The sequence below is a fragment of the Falco cherrug genome, chromosome 14 (genome assembly GCF_023634085.1).
Source record: "Falco cherrug isolate bFalChe1 chromosome 14, bFalChe1.pri, whole genome shotgun sequence".
Taxonomy (NCBI): domain Eukaryota; kingdom Metazoa; phylum Chordata; class Aves; order Falconiformes; family Falconidae; genus Falco; species Falco cherrug.
The window spans coordinates 21,838,423-21,853,774 of NC_073710.1; the positions used below are offsets into that span (position 1 = coordinate 21,838,423).

General features: G+C 54.0%; 2 protein-coding genes across 7 annotated transcripts in view; one reads left to right on the forward strand and one right to left on the reverse strand.

The window, feature by feature from the left end:
• Positions 1-629: 629 nt before the first annotated feature.
• ZNF276 (zinc finger protein 276) lies at positions 630-8,552 on the forward strand. Of its 2 annotated transcripts, XM_055727057.1 has the most exons (11): positions 630-645; positions 1,822-2,131; positions 2,246-2,298; positions 2,880-3,377; positions 4,373-4,451; positions 5,645-5,725; positions 6,145-6,255; positions 6,333-6,408; positions 6,835-6,952; positions 7,207-7,306; positions 7,758-8,552. In XM_055727057.1, the coding sequence occupies exons 2-11, from the start codon at positions 1,917-1,919 to the stop codon at positions 8,041-8,043; spliced, it is 1,617 nt and encodes a 538-aa protein (XP_055583032.1). In that variant the 5' UTR covers positions 630-645; positions 1,822-1,916; the 3' UTR covers positions 8,044-8,552. The 2 variants fall into 2 exon arrangements, with proteins under 2 accessions (XP_055583032.1, XP_055583030.1); XM_055727055.1 differs by lacking the exon at positions 630-645 and having other exon boundaries at positions 671-2,131.
• The window catches only part of FANCA (FA complementation group A), a 37,112-nt gene continuing 30,215 nt past the window's right edge, over positions 8,456-15,352 (reverse strand). For 4 of the 5 annotated variants that reach the window (XM_055727047.1, XM_055727048.1, XM_055727050.1 and 1 more), the window contains exons 36-43: positions 14,969-15,081; positions 14,013-14,154; positions 11,968-12,030; positions 10,717-10,822; positions 10,241-10,316; positions 9,635-9,791; positions 9,199-9,291; positions 8,456-8,725 (exon numbers count right to left, since the gene is read on the reverse strand). In XM_055727047.1, the coding sequence (XP_055583022.1) occupies positions 8,618-8,725; positions 9,199-9,291; positions 9,635-9,791; positions 10,241-10,316; positions 10,717-10,822; positions 11,968-12,030; positions 14,013-14,154; positions 14,969-15,081 (858 nt within the window). In that variant the 3' untranslated portion in view covers positions 8,456-8,617. Of the gene's footprint in view, positions 8,726-9,198; positions 9,292-9,634; positions 9,792-10,240; positions 10,317-10,716; positions 10,823-11,962; positions 12,031-13,905; positions 14,155-14,968; positions 15,082-15,352 lie in introns of those variants that run through there. The other variant, XR_008735173.1, reaches the window with a different exon arrangement.

Below are 15,352 nucleotides of genomic sequence, written 5' to 3' on the forward strand. Positions count from 1 at the left end.
TCGGCGCGGCCGGTTCCTGGCGGCCGCGGGCGGCCCCAGCGCGGCGGCCCCCGAGCCCCGGCGACGGCCCGGTCCGGCGGCCCGCGGGACCGAGGCGGCGGCGGCGCGGCTCGAGGCCCCCGCGGGGTGGGCCCCGGCGGCCGCCGCCTGGACACGGCCCGCCGCCCTCGGCGGGGCCCCGGAGGCAGGTGAGGCCCGGCCCGAGTGGGGCGAGGGAGCAGCCCGGGGGGGGCGCTGTGCCCCGTGGGGCTGGGACGCGGCGGCCCGGACCCCCGCCTGGCCGTGCCCGCGGGTGGGGTCACGGAGCCGCTGCGGGGGGCACCGGGCACCGCGGGCACGCAGCCCTCCGGGGCACCGGGGGCCGCCTCCCGGGGCAGGCTGGTGAGTGGGTGCCGGTGGGCGTGTGCTGCCGGGCACCGGGGGCTCTGTGCTCTGCCGGGGAGCAGCCCACCCCCCGCGGTCTTTCCGGGGCGCTGCTCCCCCGGGCTCTGCCCCCGCCCCCCCCCCCCCCGAGCTCTCCGCCCCCCCCAGCTCTCCCCCCCGAGCTCTCCGGCTCTGCCCCATGCTAGGACCTGGGTTTGGCTGTTTGCATAGAGCATCCTCCCCCGGAAAGTGCTGGGGCTCCCGGTGTTGGTGACCGATGAGGTAAGGGGGAGCTTCGGCAGCACCACGGGGGAAGAGCCCGGGGGACAGTGATGGGAGCTGACCCTCCCCTCCATCCTGGGGGGCTCTGCCACTGTCCCCCGGTGTGGCGGCAGCCGATAGCCAAGCGCGTCACTGCCGGTGTGGCTGGGTGCAGGAGATAAGTTTTGCACCTCAAACGGCTCAGAGTTGGGTGTCTGAGGGCAAAGCACTGGTGGCAGGGGCCGCAGTGCCTGCATGTCCCTCCAGGCTGGGGGGGGTGGCTGTCCCTCCCGCCCCTGCTGGGCTTAAAATCAGGGAGGGCAGCTTTGAGCCCTCCAAAGCGCTCACCCCCACGGTTCCTGCTCCTCCTTGCTTCTGTGCCCTCACCGGGGGCTCTGCTGGCTGGCCCCACCAGTCCCCAGTGTGCAGCTGCACCCCAAAGGGCTCTGAAAGCCATTTGTGTGGTCTCGGCGATGGCGGGGGGGCTGGTGGGGGCTGCAGGCAGGACCCTGCTCCCTCCCTGTCCCGGCGGGCGGCCCGGAGGGTTTGGAGCACAGCTGTGTTGCATCAGGGCCGGGAGGAGGCTGGAGCCGGGAGTTTTCCTCATGCTGGCAGGCGGTCAGGGCGCAGCAGAGGGATGCAGCCGTGCTCTGCAGAGTAGGGATGCCACAGGAATGGGAATGCTTTGCATCCTGCCCCGCTGCTCCGGGTTGGCCTCGCTCCCCGAACAGGAGCCCCGCACCCCCAGCTCCCTGCGCTGCTGCAGGGCACCATCGAGGCGGCTGAGAAATGGCGGCTCGGTTGGGCTGTGAGCACCGGGGCGGCTCAGGCTTGTGGCAGCCGAGGGCTGGCTATAAATACTTGGGAGATAAACGCTGGGGAGGGAGAAGAACTACTTAAGCTGAGGGACAGTCTTGGCAAAAGCACAAGCGTATGTGAGCGAGCCCCGGGATGTGCTACAGCTCGAAGGAGGTTCCCAGAAAGGCTGATTTTAGGGTCAGTGGTGCCCCAGTCGGCAGGGGAGGGTCAAGGGGAAGGTGTCTCTCTTCCTACCTGGCTTTTCTGTGCTCATGCTGAAGCCAGGGCTCTGGAGGCAGCCTAGAGCGAGGGAAGGGGAATGGGAACATCTTCCTTCGGGCCATAGCCAGCTGCCATACTCTCGCAGCAGGCACCCAGTCTTCGGTCCTTCTCTGGCAGGAATCGGCAGAGCCCTGAGCACTGGGTATTGTCGCCTCTGCCACGGGAAGTTCTCCTCCAGGAGCCTGCGCAATGCCTTCGGGAAGGTGCCTGTCATGGGGGAGAACTCGGAGAAGCAGCGACGTGTGGATCAGGTCTTCTTCACCGACTTCCAGCGGCTGGTCGGCGTGGCGGTGCGGCAGGACCCCGCGCTCCCCCAGTTCGTCTGCAAGAAGTGCCATGCCCAGTTCTACAAATGCCGCAGCGTCCTCAGGACATTTATCCAGAGGGTGAATGCGTCTCCCACAGGCCATGTGAAGTCAAAAGGAAAGTACGTTGCACTTCTTTCTTCCCGGGAGCTATCAGGAGCGATAAATTGCCCCGTGTTGATGCCGGGTCCCTCCATGACCCCTGAGACCCCACTGTGCTGTTCTGGCTTTTGCAGGAGCGGCGCGGCCCAGGCCCAGCCGGGTGCAGATGGAGGTGCCTCCTGCCTGGGTGAGTCCCTGCTCCCAGAGCCACTTCTCTTTGCTTTCAGTGATACCATCAGCAAAGCACTGGGCTTTACGGGTGTTGAGGAGCGACCACCCAGCAGGGCGGTTCCTGTGTCCCTCCACGCAGCCGTGCCCTAGTCTGGCTGCTTACAATTCCCCCTCTTCCCTGGGCCAGGAGCTCTCCCCTCCAGCTCCCCAGGAGGATCCTCACTGGCATTGGCCTCCCTGAGCGGAGCAGAACTGGTGTGGGCTCACGTGGAGGGTGCGGAGAGCAGGCAGAGCGGGCTTTGGTGGCAGTGCCAGGCCCACCCCCGCTGCTGCAGACACTGGGGGTGATTGGAAATTTACTTTCAGCTGCAAAATTCACAGTGCTGGCAGTCAATGGGACTGCCCCCCCCCCCGGTCCATCTGGGTGTCTCCCACCTGCCTTATGGTGCAGTGTGGCCTTGGGGGGAGCGGGTCCGCAGCCCTGTCCCCTCCCTGGGTGGGGGGAGCGGGTCTTTCCCTGTCTCTCCCCGCAGCTGGCAGTGCCCTTTGCTGGCCCAGGGCACTGACTGTGTGCGTGCTGCCTCTCCCCTCCCACAGTGGACCTGATCACCTCCAGCCCCCAGTGCCTGCACAGCCTGGTGACGTGGACGCACACGCACGCCGGGAGCTGTACGTCGGTGCCCAGCCTGCAGAGCGTGCTCTCCTCCGAGTACTGCGGCATCATCCGCGCTGTCTGGGGCTGTGGGGATGGGCACGACTATGTCATGGATACAGATTCGGACTGTAGCACGGTGCTTGTCGACAATGCCTTGTCTGTCAAACGGGAATGGAACAAGAGCACGGCGCAGCACTTGACTGACAACGGGGCAGGCGCAGACAATGCTGAGGCTGTTTCTGCTCCCAAACCCCAGCATGCTCCAGTAAGGACAACTCCTTGCCAGCAGCCCGCAAACAAAGGGACCACATCGGTGCCACTGAACGTGGAGAATGAGCTGCCGCAGGACAGGGATTCATCTCACTTGCAACTGGACAGCATGGCCTCCATACAGGAGAAAGCCCTGTTGCAGCCCGTGTCACCACTGAGCAGTGTCACAGGTAAGGGATTTGCCTTCTGACCTCCCCGCAGGCCTCTGGGAAAGGGCAAGGAGCTGGAGAGCTGGCCCAGGGAGCAACGATGGGACTGGGACCCCTCCTTGGAGACTGCCGCTCCTCAGGGAGGATGCGGACCCCAGCTGGGGACTGCCGGTTGCCCAGAGAATCGCCTCTGACCAGGGATGCTGAGCCTTGCAGAGGGGAAGGGGGAATGCGGGTTTGGCTGACCACATCACCCAGAAAGAGCCGGTCTCCTCAGCCAGTGCGCTGTTTCCCCCTCAGATGGCGCGGTGAGAGCTGGCTGTTCCTTAGCAGGCTGCGCCTGGCTGGCGGGAGGCTGCTGTCCTGGGTAATGTGTGCCTCCTGAGTGGTGCAGAACGGTTGCTGCTTCTCCTGCACCACATTTGCCAGACGTGTGTTTCTGCTGAACCCAAACCCTCTCCATATGCCAGCATGGAGGGGTTTCCCCTGCCCCGCTGCAGCTGATGCCAAGCAGCAGGAGCCCTGCTGTCCGCAAAGGGAAGTCTCTGGGCGGGCTTGCTGTGGGCTGAGTTAACTTGGGTTTACTGCTGAGCCCCCATGAAATGCTGCTTCCAGAAGAGAGGAATTAACAGAGATTTTGAGTTACAGAATCAGGCTGTGTTTAGCTCTGACAGCTGCAGGTGTCCGCTGCTGGAAAGAGGAACAGCAGCTGGGACATATGTGGGGAAAAGTCTTTCAGTTACAAAGCAGGAGTCTTGGGGAAACCAAAAGATGCTTGTGGCAACTGCAGGTTGAAGGCTTTCCCATCCCTAGGGCGCAGGAAGAGCAGTCTCTGAGCACGAGACATGGAGTTTGGTTTTAAATAATCATTAACTTGTTGTGGAGCACATATTTTCAGGCGGTATGAGCCACGCTGAGTGAACCTGGAGGGGCTGGTTCCTTCTCAGCAGCTGTCTCCGCTGGCTTGTTCTTGCTGCTTTTCCTTGTAACGCACCGTGTTCTCCTTCATTCCCTAGGACAGTTGAGTGGGAAGCAGGTTCTGTCTGCAACGTCGGATGAGCGGGTAAAAGACGAGTTCAGTGACCTTTCTGAGGGGTGAGAGAAGAGTGGGTTTAAAATAGCGTAAATGTCTTCTTTGCGAGTATGAAATGACCTGCCTCGGAGAGCTCTTTTCTCCGCGAGTGACCTGGCCCTCAAGGCCTCTTGGAACCAGTGTCAGAGGCGCAGGCTCTGTGGCAGCTGTGACAAAGCTCACGCTGCTGACGCGCTGAACTCCCCTCCTTGCCGCCTCTGCTGCTGCGGGTGGTGGTTTGCACAGCGGCGTGTGTGTGTTTGCACACGTGTGTGCTCTCTGGCTGCTTCCAGCAAACCAGGTCCTGTTTCATTCCCCCCTCTCTGCTCTGGGGAAGGAGTCATGCAGGGGGCAGTGGGGGCTTGCTTGGTCCTGGATGCCGCTGCTCCAGCCCCTCAGCCTCAGAGCAATCCCCTTTGCGGCCGCTCCAGAAGAGCGGTCGGTGTGAGAACGCAGGCAAGAGGCGGCACTCAGAGAAATCGCCCTGTTTGCTCCCGGGAAGAGGAGGGACACTGGCAGCTTAGTAGTCTCCATGATCAAAGATTTGGCTAAATCCTTCAACCATAGGTATTTAAAGTGAATAATGTAAATAACTGGTAATTGAGTGCAGTCTTTCTGTGTTTAAAGTACCAAACGGCTGAGTGCAGGCTTATTTCAGTGTGTCAGCTCAATCTGTCAGCTGTCATATCCAAAGTGCCACAACAATTTATTGCCTGTTTCCTGGCTTCAGAATTAATTGCTTCTTGTATGGCTTAGGACTTAAAAGGAGGAAAAAGAAAAACCCAAGCCTATGTGGCTGCTACGTATGAGGAAATACGGAGTGACCTGCAGCTTAATTAACCTGCGCCAGACAACTATATGATGTTCTTGCTCTACAAAATTATTTTCCCAGCATAGAAAGCGGTGGCAACATCCCTCAACAATGAATAGATCTTTTCAGTAACAGCCAGTCTTTTGTTCTCCTGACAGTGGTTCAATTATTCTTACAGACATCTAGTCCTAAAAGGACCTGATTTTGCTATTTGCTGTGTTCCCCAGTGCTGTGTTTGCTTGGGGAGATTATGGGGGAGGAGCACACGTGGAGCCTCTGCTGCCGTGCCGTGGTGTGGGGGAGATGGATGCGCTGAGAGTGAAGAACACACATTGCTGCTGCGGATGCTGCTGCTGAAGTGCCAGCCCGGTACTGTGTCAGTAAAGTGCATCTTCTCTCTCTCAGGGACTTCTTGAGTGATGATGAAAATGAGAAGAGAAATGTGCAATCTTCAGATGACTCCTTCGAGCCTTACCCCGAAAAGAAGTAAGAGGCTTCCTGCGCGGTGAGCAGAGCTCTCTGTGGATGGGGGGGGGGGGGCTGGTGCCCACCTCTGCTGTGTGTGCACTGTGGTGGGCTCCGCTGGGCCATCGCGATTGCTTTGCTTTATGGTCTCTGTTCCCTACGTGTTTCTTATGTGTTCCTGCCTGGAGGTCATTTTGTCACCCCAGCCCCTGTGTTCCCCGAGCTCCCCATCGGGTTGAAGCTGGGCCACCTCCCTCACCCCCAGGCTTGGCCCTAGTTACTGCGCTTGCATGACTGTGTGCGTGCTCCTGCTTTGCCACGTCACACATCGGGCTGAGCTGTCAGACCCGGTGTAACGCTCGGGGGCGATTAGCTGAGAGGGCTAAAACCCAAGATCAAGTATTAAACCACTGTCTGTCTTCTTTCATCTTCTTTGGAAGGGTTTCTGGCAAGAAAAGCGACAGCAAAGAAGCAAAGAAGGCAGAAGAGCCCAAAATAAGGAAGAAGCCAGGGCCTAAGCCAGGCTGGAAAAAAAAAATCAAATGTGAAAGGTAATAAGGAGCAGGTGGAAGCTGGGTGACAGCCCGGCGCTCGGCACGCTGGCTGACAGCAGGCCTCTGCTTTGCAGGGAGGAGCTGCCTACCATTTACAAGTGTCCTTACCAGGGATGCACGGCTGTCTACAGAGGGGCAGATGGCATGAAGGTGAGTTCCTGTCCTGAAACTGTAGCTTGGAGTACCACAGAGCCATTTCCGTATGAAGAGAGGCTCCGTGACAGGTTTAATTCATCGCCTCACTCTGCAGGAGGCAGCGAGCCACTGAACAGTCTGCTGAGAGTCCAAGGCCTTTTTCTGCACTCCCAAACACAACAGGAACTGCACTGGCTCTCATGCTCCTGTTCTGGAAGTGGGCTGCTGGCTCGGTGGCAGCTCTTGGAACAAGCTCTGCTGTGTCCTGTTAAAGCCCCTGCTGCCAGGAGTAGATTGGGATGCAAGTCTGTTTTTTTACAGTGAAGCAGCACTGATGCGTGAGCCTGCCAAGATGGGGGTCTTGTTTTTGGGGAGATCCAAGTTTTTTTCCAGTGGGGAAGCTGCAGCCCTGTGGTTAGAAGCTCTGTCCTTTCTTTACAGAAACACATCAAAGAGCATCACGAAGAGGTTCGGGAGAGGCCCTGTCCTCATCCTGGCTGCAACAAGGTGTTCATGATTGACCGGTACCTGCAGCGTCATGTGAAACTCATTCACACAGGTGTGTCCCAGCAGGCGATGGGCAGCACAGGCACCCAGCACTTCGCTGCACAAGGCTTGTAGGTGCCGTGGCAAGACTCTGCGTGGGGTGCAGAACAGTCTGTCTTGCCTGTAAACCTGCAACAAGCCATCACGTGGAGGATATGAGGCAGGGGAGGAATTCAGACTCCGCTGGCAGGCGTGGGCAGCTGTGTGTGTGTTTCATGTACTAAGAAATTGGCAGAATCAATGACTCTTTCCCTTTTTCCATTGCAGAGGTACGTAATTATATCTGTGATGAATGTGGGCAGACATTTAAGCAACGGAAACACCTCTCGGTCCATCAGATGCGGCACTCAGGAGCAAAGCCTTTGCAGTAAGTGCACACTGACCATCTGTTTGTAGCTAAGAAAAGGGATAGGAGGGGTGGGGAAGCTGTGCTGAGCTCCCGCAGTCACTGCCCTTAGCACAGAGCAGTTCTGCGATACAAAACCTGCCTGTGGCAGGCAGCGTCCTGGCTGAACTGTTTTAAATGTCCATCTGCATGCATGCTCCAGCTCTGGAGCTTCCCATTGCTGAGCAAGTCTTGTGCCTCCTTCCATTCCTGTTGTTCAGAGTTTAGCAGGCAGTTGCTCGGCTACCGGTGATGGGCTGCAGGCCTGAGGAGCAGAGTCGTGTTGTGTGGCTGGGGTAGTTGTGGGAGATGCTGTGAGCGAGCAGCTCTGAGGCTATACTCATCCCCTCTTGGGCTTATTCAGTGTGACAAAGGGCAGACGCCATGACTGGGTCCTTGGACTTGGTGCCGACACCCCACTTTGCCTTCGCAGGTGTGAAATCTGTGGTTTCCAGTGCCGACAGCGAGCATCACTCAAGTACCACATGACCAAACACAAAGCTGAGACGGAGCTGGAGTTTGCCTGTGACCAGTGCGGGAAGCGCTTTGAGAAGGCCCATAACCTTAATGTCCACATGTCCATGGTGCACCCTCTGACCCAGACTCAGGACAAAGCCAAGCCACTGGAGCCAGAGCCCATTCTCCTCCTAAATACTTCAGGGACTTCGGAAAGTCAGGTGGTAAAGCCAGAAGTGACTGCGCAGCAGGAGCCCACCTGAGGGGGACGGGGAAGCTTTCCCAGTCCAGCCCTGTAGAAACCTTATAGCAGAGTGGAGATTTTTTAATCTACGTTTTAGTCTCCCAAAGAACTCAGTGGAATTAGCTTCAGCTTGCTCAGAAAAAGCTTGTTATCATGCTGTGATTCTCCATGCTCACGTCTGATTCAGCAGTGTTGTACTAAGAGTCTGTCTAATCCCAGGGGAATGGATGTTCGGCAGCACCCCTTCGTGGTCCCCCTTCTCCCCACGCACACCATTGTAGAAACAGAGTTGGCCACAACTGTTCCCTGCCTGCACAAGCTGCTGCCTGTACAGAAGTGCCCTCAGGTGGCTCTAAGGGTATGTAGGACAGTGGAGCAATTTTAAGTAAACACTTTGTTTTGGAAAAAAACAAAACATTACAACTCCCAAAGCAAGTCTAAACTGAAATTTGTAACCTACTTTTTATTGTAACAAGAGCTTCATGGTTATGCTTGTAATAAATTATTTACAAAGTAATTTGAAAGAAAGAGCAGTGGTGAAAGGTAGCACCTTGTCTGTCCCTCTGTCCTAGCCCGGGTGTTCTGCCCGTCAGTCAGAACAGGACCAGCTCTTCCTCCAGCTCCATGGCCACAGCAGGCCTCGAGGCGTGCAGGAGGGTGGCTCTCAGTGCTGGGTCAAGTTCTTCACACGTGGCCAGGAGCTGGGGAGAGGGCAAGCAGCCGCTATCAGACCTGCTCATCCTTCCTCAAGGTGAGTTACAGCAACACTGCAGCGTTTTGCTGTAGTGCAGGGAGAGGGAAGCTGTTGCCAACTGGCACAGAAATACCCGTCTCCTGGCTGACAACCCGCTGCTGTGGGAAACTTCAACAGGTGCTGCTCTGCTGGGCTTGGTATTTCCCCCCCCAAGACCAAGCATTAAGCGAGCAGCAGGAGCAAGAATGAGCATTTAAAATGGCTGAGAAGGAGCCTGCAGCCTGGGAGGGAGGATGTGGCTTTAGCACTGGACTGAGCAGCAGGTGTCCTCCACCACTCCTAAATGCGTTGGGGAAATGCTGAGTGTGTCACAGGTTAAGCAAGCAGCACCAGTACAGGAGTGGTACCCAGGAAAGGCTACACAGGCAGAAGCAGCACTCCCAGCTCTCGCACACCAGGAAAAGAAAAATATTAACACACCGGTTGTATGTTTCCAAAGCTTTGGGCAGGGCAGCGTGGGATCGCACCAAGCAGGAACTGCCGGGCTGTGGAGATCAGCTCCAAGGGATCCCCCTGGAGAACACAGAGACAGCCGATAAAGGCCAAGCGCAATGTCACTTCCAGCCCTCAGTCCTTGCCTTCCAAAGTGAAACAGGAACCATTACGTCACACCTAGGGGCTATTCACAGGTTCTGCACATCAGTCAGTGACTACATCCACCCTGAGGTTCTGTACAAGTAAGACAGCAGCAAGGCAGCTTCTCTGAACCCCAAGGTGCGAGCAAGCTGACTGCCTACAAAGGCAGCTGCACAAGCGCCCTTTGCTTTGTAGAGGAAGGTGGGAGCAAGGAGGGATGCTGCAAGTGGCAGGGATAAAGGTTAGGATTCACAGTTACGAAAGAGTCAGCTTCACTCACGTGCTCTGTGGGGTCTGGGCTCTGGCCTGCTTGGTCAGACTGCGGCAGGTCTTTCCCTTCCACAAAGAGTCGAAGCAGCTGGATGTACAGATCGAGCGCCACGTAGAGGAAGGTGGGCTCTCGAGCGAGCAACTCATGGTGAAAGCGAGGGGTGAGGCTAAAGGAGGTCACACCCGGTGTCTGGTTAGCACTGGTTCTGTGGTAGACTCAAACGCGGAAAGACAGAAGGCAAACACAGCTGGTGCTCTTGCCGCTGTCCATTTTACAAGTCCCATTGGGTGCAGGGCCGCCCCCCTGCCAGGAGCAGGAAGGCAGCCAGGGACACTCCCTTCTGGAGCATGAAGAGAAACTTCTAGCAGAAGATACAGGACTCATTAAATAGCAATTCTGCCATGATCAAGTATTCTCTCCTGCACAGCTAATGTAATTGCTCAGCCCACCTGCAGGCCAGCCATAGTTACCTCTGTGCCAGCTGTTGTACATACAAATGATCAGCCACAAAACCACAGAATGGTTTGGGCTGGAAGGGACTTAAAGGTCATCTCGTCCCAACACCCCTGCCATGGGTACACGAGCACCTCCCTTCCGAGCCCAGCAGGACATTACCTGTAGAATGCAACAGGCAAGAGCTGGATGTGATGGTCCGAGGCTGCACTGCGGAGGACATGGTATTTCCTAGGGTCTGCAATGGACAAAGAGAAGCACTAAGCATCTTTAGTAGTCCTCAGGCCACCTTGCATACTTCTGCAGCAGCACAGGGGCCATACAGTTTCCTTCCAGCCCACAACAAACACTGGTGCTTGGTGGGGGTGACCACTGAGAGAAGCGAGCTTCCCCGCTGAGGCTTTCTCTACCACAGGGAACAATACTGAGTTTCAGTTGCTCCTGATCATCAGCTGGGTCACCATACTGCAGGGTTGAGAAGCAGGATGTTCTGGAATTTTACTCAAGCAAGTGTTTTTTGTGCTGCTTACAAAGGCCCCTCAGTTCCTTCTTACAGGTACATTCATTCATCAGAGAGAGGAGAGCAGCTGGCAGCACTGAACCTCACCTTTCCACCCTTGCAGGCAGGACTCGCTCACCTTTCTCTGCCGAATAGAAAAGAAGTGGCCAGGACATGCCCCTCTCTTCCAGGCATTGCAAGATCTCCAGGGACCATTCCTGAGAAGTCTGAAAATCCACTCCCTCCTGGGTGTCAGAAAGGACAGGTCAAGTTAGGCTTAGGTTTTAGTTGCATCAAAGCAGAAAGGAACCCCTCTTAAGAGAGTGTGTCCATGAAGTGCTCTATTAAAGGACCTTTACAAATTCAGCCCAAGTGCTTCCCCTGGCCTGGCAGCCTGGACTCCCCCAGGCAATCAGGCATTGGAGTAACACAGTGCCTTGTCACCAAACCAGGCCACCACAGGGCTCAGCAGAGAGCAATTTGCAAGAGAGGGGGAAGCAGCACCCATGAGCAACTGACTCATCACCAGCACACTTCCCAGCAGTGCTCAGCACAGAGCCACTTCATGTCCTGCACCAACCCACCCCACTCCCCAGAGCAGGTTTTTCCCCCCTCTAACCTTCCTAGTGACAACATGTCTTGGGATTGTTGAATGGCTGGGTTTTTTGTATTACTCATTTTACTTGGAATAACCTCCCAGATCTGTTTGCTCAAGATGTTTCTTTCCTCAATGACTCTTCCTCCAGACCCTCCCAGAGGCAGACCATGAGACAAAATGATTATTTTTAACTTGAATCTGCTCCCTGATCCAATCTGTTAGGTGACTACACAAACGGCTGCACTTCAAAGCTGAGAAGACAGCAAAGGGACAGGAACAAGCATTCACAGGTGGGAGGATGCTTAGGACAGACAGCTGCTGGAAGAAACTTGTCATCTTTGCTTCATTTAATAGCATTAAATCATTTGGAAACTAATGTTCCTCCTTGCTGGGGACCCCTGCTCTTATGAAATACCACATACGTTTCCAGCCTGAGGAAAAATGTCCTCCAACAACTGTGAGGCACAACACAAAAGCTAAGAGAGAGAGATGAGGTCCCTGTGCTACCTGGGAGGTGTAAAGTCTGAACTGAAAATAGCAAGTCATTCAAGGAAGAGAAATAAAAGCTACTATAGTGAAAGGGGAGATAACATCAGTTAGAGGAAAACACAGGTTTAATCTGATAGGGACAGAAAGGCTTTCAGCAGGCTCTGTCTGGGATGCTGCTGATCCCTTCCTTCTGGCAGAACAAGCTACCAGCCTTCACAGTACCGGTACAAAGCATTTTTAGGCAGCAAACCAAGCCGATTAGACACATTTGTGTCATGAGAATTCCCTCAGGGCTGAATTTACCTTTGGTGCTATTTTTGCTGAGATGACATCCATGAGCGCAAAGAACAGCAAAGAAACAAGAAGCTGCAAGGAAAAGAGAGACTGCCTGTTAGTTGTATCTGTGGTGGTGACCCAGAACTTTTGCTTTCCAGTCCCAGTCAGGGAAATAACATTTCATCAAGTATGTTCCCAGGGTGGACCTGGGATGAACTACAAACACTGCTGTTCCTTCCAGGTGAAGGCAGTGTGTTTGAAGAAAACAGACTGCAGCCTGACTTCATCGTTCATTGCTTCTAAGGGTAAATTCCACACTATATTTACTACTCTTGAAGCAAGGCTTGCTGCAGTCAGAAAGCTGGACAACAGATGACAACCTCTGTCAAACACAGGTAAAACTGAACGAGCAAGCACAGATGTAAACCTGGAGGACAGCAGTTGCTGGTCCATAGCCAGCACGGCATACCACCAGCAGACGCTGTGCAACCTCCCATCTCAGCAAGCCCGTTGTAATCTTGTCCCAACATACACTGGTTATCACTTTTCTGGATCCCTACCACGCAAATCAAAGGATGCAGTGGCTTTGCGATCCTAGGAAATTAAAGTTAACTAAGTTATTTGTGCTGCTAAACCAGTTGTAAAGCTAACCTTCATTTCCTGTCTCTGTCTGAGCAGGGAGCGGGCTGAGCCACACAGCATATTCTGTGCACCGCAGGTCTGTTTGCACTTGCACAGCGGTCAGACCAGGGCAGGGAACATGGCAGCGAGAGACCTTTCACTTCAGCTGAGAGCTCTCCAGAGGCACAGACTGCTACACGTGGATGGATCAAACAAAAAGGAGTTCTGGATGTGGAAATCCTGGGTTCCTTGCATTTAACTACAGTGTGCCATCCCCAAAAGGTGGCTAATTTCACAACACTCTCAACAGAGAGAGATCTGCCCTTTGTCTGTTGCCTGAAGGGATTCAGCACCTGACCTCACACCAGTCCTGTGTGTGGGACCAAGTCCCCACCACAGAAATATTTGTGCAACCCCATAGATATTGGGGCAGTAGTAGAGGGTCTGACCTGAGGCCTGAACACCAGGCAGCTGCTGGGACCCCAATTACACTCAGCCCTCCCGCTGTTCTCACTTTTCCTGGCATCCTTCTCCTATCTCAAGGCAGACTTTGAGGTGAAAGCTGCTGTTATTCCACATCTACCAAATGCTCATATCAACCCAGTGAAACCAGTTCCCGACTAGCAGCTTTTGGCTCTAGACCAGTATAAACAGTGGAGGAGTCAATCCTGTAGCAAAAGGAGCTGCTACCATCACTGCTGCCTGGAGCAATAAAACTTAAGAGTAAATCGTAAAGCACAGCTTCCGCTTCAGCACTATTCACCTGTGAACGTCTCTGTACAGGGACACTCCCCACACTGAGCTCTGGTCCTGGCTATCCCCTGGAAGATCAGGCAGCACTGCCAGGCAGCAGCCAGGCTTCCTCCTCAGCAGAGCATTTCCAAGAATTCTTGTGCACGGAGGGCACTGAGCATGGTGAAATGGCAAAGGCATTTCCTGGAACAGACTTGGGAAAACCCTCAGGAAATCTGACACTGAAATTCCCAGTCTGTCTTCCCAGAGCCATTAAAATGCCTGCACTCCTGTCTCACCAACCTTCTGCATCACCTGAACCTCCTAGCCAAGTTGTCTGAGCCAAAATCCACAAGGACTGCTCCTTTGTCAGAGGGAGTGGTGACCTCGGCATGCCATGGATTGAGCTCTCAATTGCAGCAGCCCTCTCTTTGCCATCAGTGTTTAAAGCAGCTGTTTAATAGTTCTCCCTGACTTCACAGAGGACACAGTATCAGAGTTAAAAGTTTACATTTGAAACAACTTTGACTCTAGGATAAGTATTTTGCAACTGGCAGTTTACAGCTGCATTTTATCAACTAGCCACCAGCAAGATTTCACAACAGGGTTTACCAGGGATACGGCAGTATCTCAGGACAACCGTTCCTCAGCTAAAGACATTCTGCTTTTAGTTCTCAAGTGTAGGGAACAGCAGACATTTTAAATGCATCCAGTCTTGCCTGCTCTGTGTCAGTCCCCAGTCTCTTCAGTGCATTTTTCTCTCGTCCACGTGGTGAATGCTGTTGAATGATACAATGGAAGAAGGCGGCTGAAATCCAAGGAGGGCCAGAGAGGGGGAAAGCGACTCCAGAAGAAAGGAAGCTAGGGAACAAAACCAACATGTCATGGTTTTGGAGGGGAAAAAAAAAAGAAAAAGAAAAAAAAAAAATCACAGCTATAAATGAGGAAACCAGGGGCTTTGGCAAAGGGTGTAAGTTTGTGACTGGGATCAAATAACCAAAATTGTTCTCTCCAAATTTTTTCCCCTGCAGTTGCATGCTACATGGAGACAGTTTAAAAAACAAAACAAAACCAAACCAAAAACCAAACAACAAGTCTAGAAACAGACAGAAGCATTCCCAAATCCCTTTTGTCAGAGGCTGGACAGGTATTTAACTGTCTACTACAGAAACAAACGATGCTGCAAGGAGATTCTTATACTAGATTTCCAGCTTTTGGAGAAAAGTTGCAGAAAGCTGAACAGCCAGCGTAATGACAGGCAAAGAAGGAAGCATCTAGCAGAGGAGCAGTCAGTAGCTTCAGGAGACCAGAGATTCACCCAGTCCAGAGGGCAAAGGGTGCAGAAGCCTAAGCAAATGACTCAACACTGTGCTAAAGGCTATTTCGAGTGTTGTCTAATGAGGATTCTGCCTTCTAGTCTCTAAAAAGATTCTTTTCCTATGGTGAAACTCTGACCTATATTACATGGAAGGCCAGACTAAATAATTATAACAACCCATTTTGAGTTTAAACTCTACAAAGGAATGTGTATATAGCTGTCCTACAAGCCTCCATCCACATTAGCATTTCATAATGCCTGTTGAAACTCAGCCTGGCTCGGAGAACAGGCCTCCTAGGCGCTGATCCCTCAAGAGAGCAGGTTCTCCCACCTGCAGATCCACACTCCTGCCCTCACCTGGCAGCCGAGGACTGCCATTCCCTCAGTCTTTCCAGTTCTTCTGCAAGTGGAGTCCCAAAGAGTCTCTTCCACTGAGAGCAAAGTACTGGCTCCAGCCTTGGCCACCAAAGCTAAGAAGAAAGACGGAAGCCAGCAGCGTTAGTGGTGGCATACTCAGTAGCTATTTGCAGTCAGGTATGCACACGATCTCAACCAGATACTCTGAGAAAGGGGCTTTCCCCTTTATAGTCCAAATTCTACATACACACATAAGAAATATAAGAAGTTTCACATCCTGGAAGTGCAAAGAGCATCATTTGTGTCCATACCATGGCACCCTGAAACTTCTCTAGCAGGACCAGTCATAATAAAAGAACAGTTCTGCAAAGGTGATATACGTGC

Coding starts and splice junctions, on each gene's coding strand:
- ZNF276 (XM_055727055.1), top strand. CDS start 1,695: ATGCTGAAGCCAGGGCTCTGGAGGCAGCCTAGAGCGAGGGAAGGGGAA. Junction 3,378..4,372: donor ACCACTGAGCAGTGTCACAG/GTAAGGGATTTG, acceptor TTCATTCCCTAG/GACAGTTGAGTGGGAAGCAG. Junction 4,452..5,644: donor TTCAGTGACCTTTCTGAGGG/GTGAGAGAAGAG, acceptor TCTCTCTCTCAG/GGACTTCTTGAGTGATGATG.